At 40.0% G+C, this 19,050-nt stretch overlaps 1 protein-coding gene across 9 annotated transcripts in view; it reads left to right on the plus strand.

Annotated features, from left to right (window-relative positions):
* The window catches only part of LOC119649168 (rap guanine nucleotide exchange factor 4), a 313,803-nt gene extending 304,826 nt beyond the window's left edge, over positions 1-8,977 (plus strand). For all 9 annotated transcript variants that reach the window (XM_038051205.1, XM_038051199.1, XM_038051217.1 and 6 more), the window contains 3 exons: positions 831-964; positions 1,068-1,417; positions 6,127-8,977. In XM_038051205.1, coding sequence (XP_037907133.1) covers positions 831-964; positions 1,068-1,417; positions 6,127-6,254 — 612 coding nt within the window. In that variant the 3' untranslated portion in view covers positions 6,255-8,977. The remainder of the gene's footprint in view (positions 1-830; positions 965-1,067; positions 1,418-6,126) is intronic.
* The last annotated feature ends 10,073 nt before the right edge of the window (positions 8,978-19,050 follow it).

Genomic DNA, 19,050 nt, shown 5'->3' on the forward strand with positions numbered 1-19,050 from the left:
TTTGCATGCACATTTGCTCGTGTTTGGATTAAAGGCTCCTGGATCTAATAACGTGAATTTCCAAGGGTAGGCCCAGTATATGGGAGGATTTATTTTTGAATGCCATGCTTAGGGTTCGGCTTTGAGTTGAGATATTCGTACGGTCGTGCTTAAGGGATTAGAGAATGTAGACCGTCTTGACTTTTCATATAATTTGGGAGCCTTCCACATCTGAAGGGTAGCTGAGTGTACGCGTTTGATAAACTTTAATTATTACATTGTTTTGATCATTCTGAGCTATCCTTCGGATTTATGTTTATTTCAAGTTTCAGTATCCGCTTATATGTGGCATTGTTACTAAATATATCTTTTTCGCATTTTTTTTTTTATCATTTATATTTAATTCAATCGCGAAACCCAATATTGATGAAATTTGAAGCATCCTACTCAATTGTAAATATCCTTGGGTGGTTGTAATTTATCCCACGATTTGCTCCAAGCCTCTTGCAAGTACGTTTAAGGAATGCGAGTTAAAGTTATGTAATCTCATTAGTGTCCTTGTCAGTTTAAATTCATCAATCCACCGTCTAGACAATGACATAAGCCGTAATTCCTCTCATCAATTCGCCCCAAGGAATCCATAATGTTGTTTGGATTTCTGCTCTAAGGATCCATGCGTTAAGTAAAGTTAACGATATTGACATTGAAGAATTGCTTCAATAGAAACCTGTTGCGGTCGATTAGATAAAACAATACAATAGGTAGCCACAGATAACATTCGGGGGGGGAGATATCTGTTTGATTTGAACAACTTCAATAGCTCTAATACGAATGTTTGTTTGTCCTTGCAGATAACAGCGAATCTCGACGTTTTTATTCGGCGTTTCAATGAAATTCAATATTGGGTTGTTACAGAAATCGTTTCAACAGCGAGTATGGGGAAGCGAGTTGCTTTGTTACGAAAGTTCATTAAACTGGCGGCTTAGTAAGTAACTTCCAAACTTTCTTTTATATACCTTCAAAAGAAATTATCTAATAAATGGAAAATAAACTTCGCTTCGATAACGTTCTCATTACTCCATTTACAGCTGCAAGGAATACCAAAATTTAAATGCATTCTTTGCGGTTGTTATGGGACTGTCGAATATGGCGATATCGAGACTGCAACAAAGCTGGGATAAATTACCGTCAAAGTTTAGAAAGTTGTATCAAGAATTTGAGGCATTAATTGATCCTAGCCGAAATCATCGAGCCTACAGAGTCTTCGTTGGAAAGCTGCAACCACCAGTAATACCCTTCATGCCGCTGCTATTAAAGGATATGACGTTTGCACATGAAGGTAACAAAACGAGCCTGGATGGCCTAGTAAACTTCGAGAAAATGCACATGATGGCGCAAACAATGCGAACGATTAGATTTTGCAGATCTCGACATTTAGGTGAGTAAATGCTTGTTTCGTTATATAAATTTCATTTTGAGCTCAAGGAGAAGAGCAATGGACGTCAACTATCGTTTATCTCTAAGCACGAGATGTGATCAACAAATGAAAGAATTGAGTTTTTTAGCTCAACATACCGTAGCAGCACTATAGTGCCATTCGAGCCTTGGCTCTCCAAATGCCTTCAACCGTCCCTGTTCAATAACTGCTTCTGCAAGTTGCCTTTACCTAAAAGTGAAGCGACGTCGACGTCAACTGACTCCTCCCACCGTATTCTTGGTTTGACAACTGGTCTGTGCTAGGATTTTTCTTAGCCGCTTCCCTTACAGGATCGCGCGGTTTACACAGCGCCCTGACCTACAGGGAATCGAACTCGCTGAGATTAGTAAACCCCCCGCACTTCCTTCCTTCCTCCACAGGTCTCGCTAGGATCAGGCTGCGGATACTAAGGAAACAATTCTTTAGCCCTGTGAGTTGGGACTTAAGAATACAGTCCTCCCTATTTGTTGTAAAAGGTTACTAAAAGGAATAGAAATTTGGGGGCTAAAAATCTGGAAATTTTAAACTTTGATACTACCAAAACGTCAACAACGTTTTGGATAAGGACTGACCTCACGGCTACGACGTTTGACTATCAAAAGCGGACTATAATGACGCTAATATTAGGTTGTTGCAAATGAAATAGCCGTTTTGGTACTAAAATTTAAAACGACTATAAAGCTTACAAAAATTTATTTATTTAATCAAAATAGGTGCCAGTCGATTCAAAATACTTCTCCCAACGAGATTCTAGAGCATGTGTGCCAGTTCCGTAGAAGTCCAACTGTCGGGTGTTGATAAATTCGTCGAATGCGATTTTGACAGCCTCTTCGTTCCTAAATTGTTTTTCCGCCCAAAAATGATCCAAATACCGAAAAAAGTGGTAGTTGGTTGGCGAAAGGTCCGGTGAATATAGTAGATGAAGCAGATTCTCATACTGCAATTCGTTCAACTTTTGAACCATTGTTCTCGTTACATGTGGTCGTACATTGCCGTGAAGGAGTATCACACCATCTCTTTGACCAATCTCGACCGTTGAATACTCAATTTTTGGTGCATTTCCTCGAGTTGGGCACAGTATTTCTGTGCATTTATCGTTTCCCAGGTGCCAAAAAAGAATAGTAGATAACTCCAGCTTTAGACTACCAAACAGTCATCATTACCTTCTTCGGATGGAGGCTCGGTTTCGGCATATGTTTCGGTGGCTCATCAGCATCAAGTCATTGCGCTGATCCGCGACGATTGTCGTATAATATCCACTTTTCTTCACATGTCACTATTCTGTGCAAAAAGGGGTTGCTCCTGTTGCAGGAGAGTAAAGAACTGCAAATTTCCATTCGAAGCGCTATGTTTTGCTCCGTAAGGGTTTGCAATACCCATTTGCTGAGCTTTTTCACCTTTCCAAGTTGTTGCAAATGCCGGAAAACTGTCGAATAGTATACGCCCAGTTTCTCTGCAATGTCTCTCACAGATTGACGTGTGTCGGATTCGCCTAGCACACGCAGCTCCTCGTTATCAATCGATGGTCCTGCATGTCCACGGGGCTCACTTTTAAGGTTTACGTCGCCTGACCGGAATTTTTCGAACCACCGCAGTGTGGTTCGTTCACTTACCGTATCAGCTCCAAATGCGCTGTTAATGTTCCTGGTCGCATCCGCTGCTTTATGACCGAGTTTGAACTCATACAGAAAAAGTATACGTTTTTGGCTCTTTTCCATCCTTTTTTCCTTTTCATTCACTGTTATCACAACGGTGGTCAAAACTGAAATGATTCCTTGATTAAATGTATTGGTATTTATACTTGATTATCCGACGCCAACAGTGACAACTGATGGTGGTTTAATACAGCAAAATCGCAACTAACTTCACTTGATTGCCAAATCGGTCATTTCATATGCAACAACCTAATAGATAAAGGTATCGAGGGTCTCCAGGATGCTCATTTTCTCCAGCTCGAGCGAGAATTCCAGCGAAATTGGACGTTCTGGACTTCGGGTGATTAATCCTCTCCCTCTTGCGGCAACATGCTTTTCTAGTCCGGCAAGCCTAGTAGTAGCAGACACGAATCCGGTTTAGGATTGTTACCGACGGTTATCATGAGGCCACTTGACCTGGGAGCCGGTTTCTAACGGGATTCTGATTGCAAGATTGCGGTCCAGGTTTGGGGCCATTATCATGTACAGTGCTGAGCACCAAAAGAGATTTCCGATATCATCATCATCCTCATTACCAATGGAGCAACCACCGGTATCTGGTCTCGGCTTGCCTTAGTATGGAACTCCAGACGGTCTCGTGCCGAGATCCACCAATTCGATATCCCTAAAAGCTGTCTGGCGACCTACGCCTTTGCTCCATCTCAGGCAGAGTCTGCCTCGTCTTCTTTTTCGACCATAGACATTGCCTTTGTAGACTTTCCGGGCTGGATCATCCTCATCCTAGGCTACGGAATCATCCATCCTCATATTGATGCCCAAAAATTCTTCGGATGATTCTTCTCTCGAACGCGGCCAAGAGTTCCCAATTTTTTCTTGCTAAGCAGCCAGGTCTCCGAGAAATACATACATGTACAGTAAGAGCTTTGACCTTATAATGGGGTGTTTCGAGCGAAACAGTTTTTGTAAGCTGAAATAGGCTCTGTTGGCTGCCAATAATCGTGGGCGGATTTCATTGTCGTAGCTGTTATCGGTTGTAACTTTCGATCCTAGATAGGAGAAGTTATCAACAATCTCAAAGTTGTAGTCTCCTATCTTTATTGTTTTTGTTTGACCAGTGCGATTCGATGTTGTTCGGTCTTTGTCCTGACGTTGACACCATGTACTCCGTGTTGCTCTGATTCATGTGCAGCCCGTGATCTCGCACCGCCTGCTCGATCTGGATGAAGGCAGACTGAATATCTCGGGCTGTTTTTCCGATAATGTCAATATCGTCAGTGTAGGCCAGTAGTTGGATGAACTTGAAGAGGATGGTACCTGATGCATTTACATCTGCATAGCGAGTCACTTTCTCCAGGGCCAGGTTAAAGCGGGCGCATGGTAGAGAACCCCTTTGTGCTAGAGGGTGATCCTGCTGCTTTTTAATGCTTATTAATTTCATCGGGATACCGAATTCTCTCATTTCGGTGTACAGTTTTATCCTGGCTACGCTGGTATAGACGGTCTTGAAGTCGATGAAAGATGGTGCAGCTGATGTCAATATTCCAGCAGTTTTTCCATCACTTGCCGCAGAGAGAAAATCTGATCTGCCTGGAGTCAAATCTCCTTGGTATGGGCCAATGATATTCTTGGCGTATGGGGCTATCCGACCTAGAAAGATAGCGGAGAATATCTTATAGATGGTACTCAGCAACGTGATACCTTTATAACTGCCGCACTGCTGAATCTCCCCTCTTTATGTATGGGTCAGATAATGCAGTGTTGCCAGCTGTCAGGCATTGATTCCCTGTCCCACACCTTGAGCATCAGTTGTTAAACCGCTTGGTATAGTTGGTCGCCACATTATTTAGCATATTCGGCTGTAATTCCATCGGCTCCTGGCGACTTATGTTTTTTAAGTCGATGAATTGCACGGACTGCTTCTTCTCTGCTTGGTGGTCGTGTTCAGTTGGCAGGCCTTCCAGCTCATTTCGGTTGTTGGGCAGTTTATCAAAATACTCAACCCATCGCTCCAATATGCCACGGGATGTGTAGACGTCCAAAGAATTTCTATAATTAAAAATACACAAAAATCTCGCCATGCTATTAACATAGTGTGCTAGTTCCAAGCCCAGGTAAAGGAGGGGAGGGTTTGAAACAACGTGCTCTGTACTATCCTCAGTAAAACCAAAATAAAATGCTGAGATCAGGGAAAGAGGTAAATAGAGTATAGTTGGAGGTATTCCACTATGCTAAATCCTACCTGATCTCTCTTGGCGAAAGGTCCCGCGACAGGCCGACCAAGAAAATGCATGTAATGTCGTTACAAACAAGATGATCGGATTGCGAGCCGACCCCGCTTATGAACGGGACAAAAGCTGAAGAAAAAGAAAACTTCTCACAAAAATCGGAGCATTTGTTGATTCGCAAGTGATAGTCGACACTGGCCCTTATCAACCGTTATTGCCATTTACACTTTGAAGATCGGTACGATGTGCGATGACGAGGCATTACCGTATTACTCGAATATGTTTAGTGTTGCCCTGTAATGTGATATAGCATCGACCGCATAAAACATTACTTATCTAAAGAGTAACGTGATCATCACATTTCCTCTAGAGATGAAGGGGTGATGGTGTGATGTTTGGTGATGATGATGGAGGCGATGATGTTAATGTGATATTTCACTTTAAGGTGATATTACATACACCACATACCCATCTCTAGTCATAACCAATAGGTCCGTCCTTATCCAACATTTACCCCTAGTGGGGTTGTTTTTAATAAGGCATAAAATCCTCTCCAACCTCCTTCTTATTCAAGTGGGTCCTTGGCGGAGTTAAATCCAGATAATTTTTTTGATATAATTGCCATAACGGAAAAGTTTTATCCAGAGCTTTAATTTCGTACATCTGAAATATGATTTACATTTATATATGTAATTAATTTAATCTTAAAGGGCCTTACTTAATGAGTGCGGTCCTAAAAAATACAATCATGAAGATATGACAATTAGTGAATTTTTTCCTCTAATTCTAGTATTGGATCCACCATCACCGAAAAGTGAAGGGGAAGTTCGTTCGTATATAAGCTGCTTGCGAGCCATTGATAATCAGCGTGTCCTGATGGCCATGTCACAGAAGATTGAACCCAACCGCAAAGTATAAGATTTTTAGTAGACATAAAAGTTATCTTAACTTATGGATATAATATCTGCTTGTGGGGTCATACCCTAGGCACATGTATATTTTTTTATGGTACAAATTATGCTTTTTATTTATATCGCACTGTTTTGTAGTTTTTTATTTTATTTTTTTGTTACTTTAAGTTAATTTATTTTTAAAAATGCTTGCGAATTTCGTAATTTGTATTCTGTATTTTTATATTGTATAAATTGTTTTGTACTATTTGTGATAATCTAATATAGTTTTAATAAACCAAAATCGCATAGTTATATTAAATCTATCGTAAATATTGAATATCATTTATCACTATTAAATATTGTTTTGGATTCGCTAGTATTGTCTTCGATAGAAGTAGGATTGGAGGAAAATTTGGTATTTATATACAAAAATTATAAAACGAAGTCTTATGAATATTCATTGGAGAATAACAGCTAAAATATTTTATGGTAGAATCATACAAATATGCGCAGGACGACAGTCAGCATAAACTTTAGAAGAGTTTAAAAATTGGTGGCAAGAATTAACGTATTTCGAAATTGACTCTAATCTTAATAACGATTGGTAACTGTCATAACACTGATATACGTTGAACACAAATCCAAGGCGAATAAATTTGTTAATGTTAGAAATATTTACAAAAAAAAAGTATATATTTAGATCTGTGATTGGCAAATTAAATTTAAACAAAAATATTTTAGAGAGAAGGAAATATATGTCAGAAAAGTTTTAAACGGAAGTATAAGATGAATTCAAAAGTTGTAACAATAGCGATAAGTTTGGGAAAAATGAATTTTGTAACACGCAGTCGTCGATTTGATAATAAATATTGTTAGTTCTTCAAATGAATGTTTTAATACTATTACAAACTTGAACTTGTAAACGCAGGTTGTCGAGTAAACCACTCCTACGCTAAGTCTACTCTTTCGAGAATTTCCCATAATATTTTATTAGTTTTATTTTTTTTTTTACCCAGGTTTTTTTTATTGTTTTTTTCTGTATCTACTAACGTTTTTGTTGAAACTCTGATCTGTGAGATAAAATCATCGGCAACCTGTGAGATTACAACACTCTACAGGCTACTTATGTTAAAAGTAAGAAGACATAGTTGAACAATTTTAATAAGAGCGAAACCAAAAGTTTGTTTAATATAATTTTCAGACTAGACAAACTCGAAAACAAAATAAATTGGAAGCAAAGAAAACTGGATAAGGGACCCCAATAAATTAATGTTAATTATAGAAATAAACAAGAGAAAAGTAAATCTTGGCTCTATGTGAAAATAAAATGATTGTAAGACTCAATTCTTTATTGATTCAATGTGAATTATGGTTTTGTTAAATGAAGTTTACCATCTAAATTACCTTCAACCGAATTTCTCAGCCTTTCATTGGATGTAAAGCTTTTTTACAGTCATGTCTTTGTATTTCCTTTTCATTATAAAAACGAAATATGAAAGCAATAAACAAGACTTAAATCTAGGGAATTTCTTCAGTAGTTTAAAATTGTACAAGGAAATTATATGAAACTAGTAGAATGTCTCTCAATATTAACAATTCATCACTAACTAGAGGAATTGGTTGCCAGGCAGGGTTCATATTGGTTTTGAAACAAAAACAAAATTGAAAATCAGTGGTCATTGTAGCTAAGCAATCAATACCTTTTTTCCTTAGCACATCTACGTAACGTTGTTAAATATTTCCATAATCAGATATACAAGCATATGTAATATGTATTGAGATGTTCATCTTCCTCTCTAAGTTCTGTTTTCAAAGAATGTCCTTTTGAAATTGATTCCAAACAAATATGTAACATAATTTTCTAAATTCTCAGTAACAAAAGTGAAAAAAATAACCTAAACCGGTAATGTATGAACTTACCTTTAATGTTACGAGTACAGATTGGCTGAATGTGATTAGAATTGACAATCCAAATCAAAATCTTAATCGGATATTACTATAAAAATAACATTAGATCTAACTTTCAAAGATAAATGAAAACGGAGGGTGAAAACTTTAATTTTGTAAACAAGGATGAATGTTTTTCTAAAAATACTAATTTTGTCAAATCCGGTTTCCCGTCAAACTCAGATACAATTTAACATCAAAATAGATAAAAATAGAAAATTTTACGTATCTTTCTTACATTTTCTCACTACATTTTTTCGAACTTTGATACTCCAATAATAACAGTTTTTTGAAAATTAATAATATCAACTAAAAATTTACTCACTGTAAGATAAAGAAAAACTCCAAGATAAGATTACGTTGAAGTCGATTTTTCTTGAAATTTCCTGATTTTGAGACAAATTTTCCACATAGAATTTGATCATTTAATTGATAGTTTTGGAAAATATAAGAATAATTTCGAGCTCTTCCTATATGAATAATTATTCAATTCAAACTTATGATATTAATAAAAAACACAATACCCCACTGTTAACATTTACAAAACACCAAAAAATATATTTCTATTGTTAGGATTTTTTATTTCTGAAATACTTTGAAAGCTTTGTTAATTTGCGTCCATGCTTTGCAACTGTATACAAGACACTTCGAAAATTACCATTCTATTTTTTCTAAATCTAATATGAGTAGTTTTTAGTGGAGGCATGATATACATACTGAAAATAAAACTTTGTATTGAATCTTTCTCATAATGTCCAAAATTTAAGATTGAAAATCGAATAAAGAGAAAAAAATATTCAAGTTCTAGAGTTCGGATGTATTATATTGTTTTTTTTCAAGATCAAGACTAATTCGGGGCATGAAACCATCCAATACGTCTCAATGCTTGATCGCGATGTCCTCGGACATGACTTCAGAACTATAAGTCCCTAATCTAAAGCAATATGTTTGCCACATTAGTCGAGAAGCTGCATGCGATCTCTGACTGCCCGTCTCTTGGAACCATATAGGACGAAAAGTCGAGCAACGGTGGAGTAGAGTTTGAATTTAAGGTGTTCATTGATAAAGCAATTTATTATTACTATTTCCGATTTATTGCAATCTCAGCTAATGCGGTATTTTATTTAGGTAAAATTAGTATTAGTAGTAGCATCAAGTACCAAGCAGTTAAACTCAAGCGGACCTACTACTGAAAAAACGTAAAGAGGACCTTAGAGATGCCGACTAATGGTAGGTTACTGACAAAAGCGTGCACTTTTGCATGGTTTCAACCGGACTGTGTGAGGTTCGAAGCATACCCAAGGGGTTTCCGGCATAACATCTGAATCTGACAATTTTATGGGACGCCAAATTACCTTGAACTTTCGAGCCAGTGGCTCAAAGTCCTTCTCTACGTATTTTCGAACAATGCTGCTATTATGGTAAATATACATCATCATCATCAACGGCGCATCCGTATCCGGTCTAGGCCTGCCTTAATAAGGAACTCCACACATCCCGGTTTTGCGCCGAGGTCCACCAATTCGATATCCCCAAAAGCTGTCTGGCGTCCTGACTTACGCCATCGCTCCATTTTAGGCAGGGTTTGCCTCGTCTTCTTTTTCGACCATAGATATTGCCCTTATAGACTTTCCGGGTGGGATCATCTTCATCCATACGGATTAAGTGACCCGCCCACCGTAACCTATTGAGCCGGATTTTATCCACAACCGGACGGTCATGGTATCGCTCATAGATTTCGTCATTGTGTAGGCTACGGAATCGTCTATCCTCATGTAGGGGGCCAAAAATTCTTCGGAGGATTCTTCTCTCGAACGCGGCCAAGGGTTCACAATTTTTCTTGCTAAGAACCCAAGTTTCCGAGGAATAGATGAGGACTGGCAAGATCATATTCTTGTACAGTAAGAGCTTTGACCCTATGGTGAGACGTTTTGAGCGGAACAGTCTTTGTAAGCTGAAATAGGATCTGTTGGCTGACAACAACCGTGTGCGGATTTCATCATCGTAGTTGGTATCGGTTGTGATTTTCGACCCTAGATAGGAGAAATTGTCAACGGTCTCAAAGTTGTATTCTTCTATCCTTATTCTTCTTCGTGTTTGACCAGTGCGGTTTGATGTTGTTGGTTGTTTCGTCTTCGGTGTTGACGTTGCCACCATATATTTTGTCTTGCCTTCATTGATGTGCAGCCCAAGATCTCGCGCCAGTTGCCGCCTGCTCGATCTGGATAAAGGTAGTTTGTACGTGGTAAATATACGGTTGTTATTAACCTCTTGGTGGGGTATATGTAATGCGTCAACCACCCACATACGCCATCGTACTCAGCCTGAGATGTGTTTCAACTCCATCATGGACTTCCCGAGACCTACAGGTACATAGATACTGTGACGATAAATCGCAGAAGAGTGTCCACAAAAACTTGAAGCCTTTGAGTATCAGTGGCTGTAACTTTCCATGAGCTGCTCCCATATAACAACGCTGAAAGAGCATTAGCACCAAAAAGCCTCAACTTAATCTTGGTGATGAGATAACCGTATTTTCAGATTTTGGACAAGTCAGAGCAATCGATTTTAACGCTATTAATGAATCGAGTGGCATCCAGTTCGGTGCCACCTTCAACAGAAACTATATTTCCTAAATACATAAATTGATTAATGCTTTCGACGTTCTGCCCATTAATGCAGACAGGAAGATTACGACAACCTATCAAACTGGTAACCATGGTTTTGTTGTTATTTATCTTCAGTCGAACCCTACTTGTCTCTCCTCCCAAATTCAAAGCCATTTGGGCAAGGTTCATGACCCGGTGACAGAGCAAATAGATTTCATCAGTGTAGTCAAGGGTTTTGCGGAAAGGTACCATGGTCTATTGAATTCCTCCACGCTTTCCAGACTAGTCAGCATACAGAATGTCACCAATAAGATGAAGAAATAATATCGATGGCGAGTTGCAGCTCTGGCGGATTTCGCAATATATCTCAAAATTCCTCTGAAATTTTATTTCGATTCAGCATGTGACATTGGGTTCCATCATATGTCGCTCTGATACTATAATAACTATTAGTTTCTCCGGAACGCGATCAAAAATACTGCTGTTCACGCTGTCGAAAACAGATGAAGCGAAAATCTAAAATCCGCGCAATGTTTCAGAATGATTCGTAAGATGTTATTGTGGTCAATGCCGAAGGGTCCGGAACCGAAATCCGCCTGTTTTCGGTCGATCAAACTTTCGATGCAATATGTATGCAGATACCTCCCTCCCTCCTTGCACTCAAGACGGGTTAAGTTCTTTGAATTCTTAACGATCATTCACTCCTTCCATTGCCTAAGATTTCCAAAATTCGGATACAAATAGAAGCAGCTGATCTGCAGAAATGGTAGGTGCAGCGAATAATAACTCTGTGTTGAAACCGTCAAGCCCAGCGGCTTTACTCCATTTGAGTATTTTGGTCGCTCTGATACGGTGAGGAACTGTGGTGAAGTGTTTCTTTTACATCGTCAGCTGCTTGTCATAGTACATGAGGAGCGCACTATTCATGTCCCTCACAGGAAATTTTGCGACCACACCCAAGATTTTGCTTTAGACGGTATAGACTTCTTAAGTCATTGCATACTATGGCAATTTACACTTTCATAACCAGTGCAATAATATCCTTTTGTCACGGAGTATACAACGCTGAACTTCCCGTGATTTTGCATTATATCAGACTTCGAGCGCGTCATGTCTGTCTCATTCGCAGCGGTCAATGAAACCTTCAACCGCTTTCGCTCAGCGATCCACTTCCATGATTTCATGGTCAGCCAGGTCTTATACCGAGCGGAAGGGTCCTGCTTGGCATCCGAGAAAAAAGCATTTTTGACTCCAATCCTGCGGCAAGTGGCAGACGCAACTCTGAAACGAATCTGCTGTTGACGGCACAGTGATCAACCTCATTAGGCTTACGGTGTCGGTCAGTTTAAACGCAACTGGCCTTATGGCAAGCGCTCTGTATGAACAATGTGCCACAAATGACGAAGCGGTGGACGTTATAGAAATCCAAAAACCTTCCACCATTACCGTTACGGTTGCCAAGACTGTGGTCTCCCACCAAATGTCCAAGCAAGGTGTTACCATATCGCACCTTGGCATTCAGTTCACTAATGAAGGAGCCTCTCCTGAATTCCATCTCCACTACATCGGATGTCTTCGTTGGTGCATAGCATTGTGCAACTATGATGCTCCTTAACCTGGAACCTTGCAGTCTGATCTAAATAGCGCCCCTTGCGGTGGCAGAGAGACAATCTTGCACCAGAGTACAAAAGCATAGTATCTTTTATATGGCAAAGGGTACTCTCCAGAGTCCCACCATCTTATTTCGCTTAGGCCTAGAAAGTCTGGCTTATATCGTTGGAATTCTCGTTCCAGTTGGAGAAAGCGAGCATTTTGCGGTACCTTACTGTTTTTGAGGAGAGTGCCCCGATTCCAGAAACCAATCACGGTCCGTTTTCGGTAGCCAAAGACCTTCTACCCAAGGCTTAGTTGACTTTTCGATAGCAGTATAGTTTTGAAATTAGCCTACAAATTTTTACACATTTTAGTCGCCTTTTGTGGCAAGTAGGGAAGACTTTGAGTGTATCCATACACCCAAACTCACAGGGCGCGGCACTCAACTTTGTTAGTAAGGATAGGATTTCGACTAAACTTTCCAGTATACTGCTTTATATTAAAACCGATATTACTGCAAAATTTTACAAAGGTTGGGTAGTTTCTGAAAATTTGAAAAATTTTGCACCCGTCTTTTACGGGTTCTACAGTTTCACCCTTACCACAAAATTTCGTATCAATAGGTGTTAACATTTCTGAGAAAAGTACGTGTGATACACAGGCAGGCAAACGGGCAGATAAATGGAGTGTTAGAGGGACAGACAGACGGACTGACAGACAATGAACCGATTTTAGTAAGGACTTTGTTGAGAATACAAAAGCTTAAAAATCACGGGTGGCGACCGAAGTGCTAAATTTGATAATACTTCAGGTTAAATTATCTCGATGACCAGACCCAGATATGACCTCACTAAAACTTATAACTTTTCAGTAACATTAGTGGTCACTCTTCATATGCCAAACCTAGGTATTAGGATAAGGAGAATATTGGTGCGGAGCGGCTTCAATTTATTGTCCGTGTTGAGAGAAGTGCATTCTCTGATTTTGGACAGAACATCGAATGCCTCTTTAGAACAGTAAATGGATCGAGCGAAATCCAGTTCGGAGCCACCGTGGGCAGCTTTACACTTTATAGTATACAAACTGTTTGATACCTTCTAGACGTTGCCCACTATTACCGCAGGTAAGAGTAAATGACTTGTGAAACTGAAAATCTCGGTTTCGCTGATGTTTAATTTTCGTCGAAATTTGCCTCCATTTTTACCCAAGTCTATAGTAGTCGCTGCGGGGAAAAATTGGTGCAGATCAACCTGAATTTGATGTTGGCGTTTAGATAGCTTTGCTCCCTAATTAACAAAACTAGATTTAGGATTGTTAATGCATCGGGTTTACCGTCAGTAGGAATAACACTACTTTTATCTATAAATCTCTCGACACCACCGGAATATGGCATATTAGGCAAATAGAAAGTGTGCAGTAGCCAATCAGATTCAGAATCTTTTGTTTGTGTTTAACTTCAGGTGGATTGCGTTAGCTGCCTTCTTCAGTTTCAAAGTATTTTTATTGCGCACATTCAGGTAGCAACTCCTAAATCTACTCCCGATCTCAATGTGGTTGACCTAATTCATTGTCCACGTTCATATCAAACATTCTTCGTTCGTGAGGAGCAATACAAAATTGTGACGCTGTTTGTATTTGAACAGAATCTGGCAGCCAGTATAAAATCAGCAATCGGCTTCGAAATAAGGGAAACGCACCTTACGGTAACTGCCAACAACAATCCAGCACTGAATTGCGAAACTTCATCGCGTGACAGTTACCCGTACGCCTATCCCGTACTTCACCAGTGATTACCTAAGGGCATAATACCCCGACAGCATGATGCAGACATAAATTGCTGAAAGTCTTGAGTTTTAAAATTACATCATTTTCCACGTGTAACTTCCACATAGTACCACAGAGAAACAGTGGCGTAACACAGTCCCAACTAGATGTTGAGAAAGAACAACAAACAGAGAAGGCGGATCTTGCGTTGTTAGTAAATATAATAAGACCAAGTTCGGTGCTAGCATTCGCTTCGACGCATTTGACGTTCTGCCCATTAGTGCCAGTAGGAAAATTCCGATGACCAGTCAAACTGAGGCTCTTGGTTTTGTTGGTGTGTCTTCAGCCCGGCTCTGTTTGCCTCTTCTTCAAATCCCTAACTATTTAGTGAAAGTTCTTAGTTCGGTGAGAGACCAAACAAATGTCAATGTGTTTGAGGAAGGACTATATCTACACGTTCTCCAACGAAGGCAGAACGAATGATATCACCGATAAGGAAAAGGGAAAGTGTCAGTGACGGCATGCATTCTTGTAGGACTCTGATTTAGGTTTTAGCATGTGACTTTTAACGCCTTCATGTGTTGCGGTACTAATAGCTAATAATTTCTGCGAAATGAACTTTATACCTCGATTATTCCAGATTTGCCCCATGTCAACGCTGTGATGAATTGTCTTAGAACTAATGAGCAGACGTGGCTGAAACTCCGGAAACTATTCTATAATGGTCCGATGAGTGTAAATATGGTCATCGCACAGTCACACACTGGGTCGTTCAATCTTTCGAGACGTTCTTTCATGCGATCCCCGAAAGCTGATAGCACGCAAATACGCCTTTAGTTGCTGCATTCAAAACGGGTGTTCCTTTTCGCATTCTTAACAGTCATCTCGTTCTCCCGCTTTCTAAGGAGGATCTCATACTTGCAAGATTTCCGGGGGTTCCAAAGAGTAATTCCGCATTCGTACCGCCAAGACCAGCGGTTTCATTTCACTTCAGTGATCGAATTGTTTGCAGGAGGAGTGTATGTCTCCATGCTAGGGTGGTTTGCCATATTATCTACAACAGCTGGAACTTCATTGTATGATAGGTAATGAATAAATGAATCATGTTGAAGTTCCTTTCACCCCTTCAGCCACTCATTGTCATGGATAAGAAGTCTAAAATTTACGTACCTCACAGGACCTTGCCTTCATCAATCTACTTCTACTTCTCTGCAGACTTTTCATCTTGAGGCATGGTCGACAAGTTCATCCGCATCAGAGACAAAGGCACTTATATTGTTATTATGGCGATTTTATTAGGAATTGTTCATTTGTGCAATGTAAGATGATAGTGACTTTTTTACGCACGTTCGGAAGGCTGGTGTCATATTCAGGAGATAACTCCTAAATCGACGGCTACTGCTGGTAGCGATGTTATCAATCTGATTAAATGTTTATTGTTGAACGGTCCAAACTCAAGCATAAAGCATGCGGCGTCGATAACAAAGCGGTGCCCTTTCAGCAATCTGCAAAACTAACAGCGTTGTTATTACGGTCTCCAAGGCCATGCCTCTACATAACACGATGGTGCAAGGTATTGCCAAAGCGCAGCGGGGCGTTGCACAATTGCGACGTTCCCTAGTTTGAAGCTGGAGGGGAAGGAGCATCCTCCAGTACCCCAGTATTTTAGTTATGTCCAGGATTTTCAATCGATATCACTGAAAATTTCGCCTAAGAGGATGTAAGCATTCCAGAAACTAGTCTAAGCCCGTTTTTGGTGACCAAAAGTCGCACACGTTTTTGGGTTAGTTCCTATAGAATGCGCTGTTTTTGTTTCACTTAGAAGAATGTTTCGAAATACGCAAGTTGCTTGCTTACAAATTTAATCGCCTTTTGTGGTAAGCGGGGTAAATTTTGGTATGCTCTCAACCTCAGTTCAATTTATTTAACGGACAATAAACAGAATAAACTCCAATTACTTATTGCCCCTTGGAGGAGGAGAAGGCAATAATCTTCTGCTATGCTTAAAACTACTTGGAGAAAAAGAGTTAAAAGGACCAAGCTGTTGTGCGTTGTAACTTCGTTAAAGCCTTGGAATTGGGGGATGGAATTTGACTTCCACCTCTCCAAAGGGCACGTTGAAAATGTCTGCGTTATGTGTGTTATAAGACGCCAGGTGATTTCGTTAGAGGCGCGCAGATTGCCTAGGTTAAATTAAATAGAAACACAGTAAATAGACGACGATATAGCGAAAAACAGCTTAAGGTCATCGTCACAGAGCAAACAGGGATAAGTAAGGAGGGGAGAAGGTCGTTTATAAAAAATGAAAATAATAAAGCGTCGGGAATAGATCCCTGCAGGACGCCAGAGGAGGGGGAAAAGTGCGGGTTGCGCATCCATCAAAATAGACGCGGAAGGATCAGTTGGATGAAAACCATAAAACAAACGGCATGGCAATGCCTAGAGACGAGAATTTGATCGAAGGCTTTAGCAAAGTCAGTGTAAATGGTATGCACTTCTTGCCGTGAATTTAGACATTTGGCGACAAAGTAAGTAGAGTCGAGCAAGTTGGAGGCAGTGGACATACGCCTAACAAAGCAGTGTTGCTCTTTCAATATGTGGTGACTAAATTGGGCGGGCAACCAGTCGTTGACAATTTTTTCCAAGATTTTGGAACAGGAGGAGAAGAGGGAAATGGGACGGTAATTCTCCGCAATCGCACGATCGCCACTTTTGTGAATGGGAATGATGAAAGCCTCTCTTCACAAACTAGGCAAATAATTCTTTTCGAAGCTTTTGTTGCAAAAAAGGCATAGGGAAAGGGTGATGGACTGACCAGCTTTAAGCAAAAAGAAGTATGGAAGACCATCATAGTCAGGGCCGACATTAGCATTAAGTTTGCCAATGAGGTACCCGACAAAGAGAGGGGAAAGAAGGGTAATGGTAGGCGATGCGGGAAGGGCTACATCCACTAGCGGAACGGAACAGGAGGGGGGAATATAGGCTGGGGAAAAGTGGTGGCAGAGTAAATTTCAAGATAGTTGATGGATACAATGAAAATTGTGAGAATTGTAACGCTGAATCAGTAATGGCAAAATTGTAAATTTTATTCTTTCGGTTAGGCATGCGCTCATTGTCATATCATATATATTTCTTTTTTTTAAAAAAAAAACATTATTAAAATCGGTTTACTGTCTGTATGCCTGTCTGTCCGTCACATGCATTTTTCTCGGAGGCGGTTATAGCAATTGGCACCAAATTTCGTAGAAAGGTGGGAACTGTGAACCCTCACGCATACAGTGAGTTACCTTATTTTACGACGAATTTAAGGGGGCAGGGGTCCCCATAAATGCAAAAGGTGGGTGTAAATTTTTTTTTCATCAAATATAGTCATATGGGATATCAAATTAAAGGTATGGGTTAGTACTTTTGGAACCGGTCTTAATTTTGACATTTGTTAGATAGGTGGGGAGTACGGGGGGGACTTGAAAGGGATCGTTTCTGTAAGGGGGCCATTCTCAGAAACCACCCAACCGAAAAATCTTCCGGTTTCCCGTTTTTTTTGGTATTTCAAAGTGTAGAATAGTTATATCGCGCGACAGGGGAGTGGAGTCGGCATATCTGAGCATCAAACTCGAAAGCAAGATAATGGGTTTTAGGGGCAACGTAAGACGGGGCATGAGGGGATTGTGAAAAGCAACGCAAAAGAAGGTTAGAGAGGATAAGATCAAGAGTCCGATCTAAGTGATTTCCACAAAGATCAAATTGGAGGGCGGAAAAGGTGTAGATGAGAGGGATAAAGAAAGGGAAGAGTGGGAGGAGTTATTAAGAAAAGAGGGAAGGCCAGAAGTAATAGGCCTGGAGGTGTAAATTCGCCACAGAGGACGAACAGAAGTGAGGGGAACAAAACGATTAGGACTTCTAATAATCTGTCAAAGAAATTCTCGTACAAAGAAGGGGGCTGAGGCGAGGAAAATATACACAGGATATGATAAAGGGGCATACGTTTGGCGGAATGACTCGCATGGTGACAGAATTGTAGATGGTGCAGAAAAAGGAAAAGATGATTTCGGCACGAAGAAGGGACTTGTCTTACCAAGCGCAGCGCAGTCTCTGTCACAATGAAAGGCAGAGGAGCAGGGAATCTAAAATCCTGTCATCCAACCAGATTTCAGAAATGTAGATGACATGATGCTGTAATTCTAAGGCAGACAGTTTGAAATTCAACAATTTGGTCCTTAGACCCCTTACATTTTGATAGAACAATGTAAAATTATGAGAATCATTTAAGGTTCGGCGTGGCAGGCGGGTGAATCGGAAATTTGCACGAAGATTAGCTCTCGGATAAGGCTTGCTGAAGACCCTTGTGGCCAAGGGAAGATTGGACGATAGCATCGAAATCGTGGGGGTATGTCACTTTGAAATAAAAATTAATAGTCTTCAATTCACTAATTTAGAAGATACACATACACCACAAAGGATGAATGCATGAACTTCGTTAACCTTTACGATAGTAGATAATGTCTATGCCGTCACTTTATCATTATAGCAGCCACGGGACAAATGTCCCCAATCATGATTTATACTGTTTTTATCTCAATTCAGCGCTTTAAGTATTCATACTGAAGGTATTGCCGGAATATCAGTTTAAATGTTGCTAGGATAAATCATACATTCGAATTTCCGCCTATATTGCGGTCACTAACTTTTTAGTAAGAAAGTTGACAAGTTTAATCAATACCACTATGTTATATCGCGTTGGCGCAAGAACATTTGCAAGGCTCAAGAAAACATTCAGCTTTATATTTCATTGCATTGCATTTTTCGCAATCCTACCTCCCTACCTTGGCTATACATTGCACAACCCACAGAGGATAAAATAACCAGCCCATTCCCTCCGGTATCAAAAAAAAATTGTTAAATTTGATT

This window comes from Hermetia illucens, chromosome 1, assembly GCF_905115235.1.
Source record: "Hermetia illucens chromosome 1, iHerIll2.2.curated.20191125, whole genome shotgun sequence".
NCBI classification, from domain to species: Eukaryota; Metazoa; Arthropoda; class Insecta; order Diptera; family Stratiomyidae; genus Hermetia; species Hermetia illucens.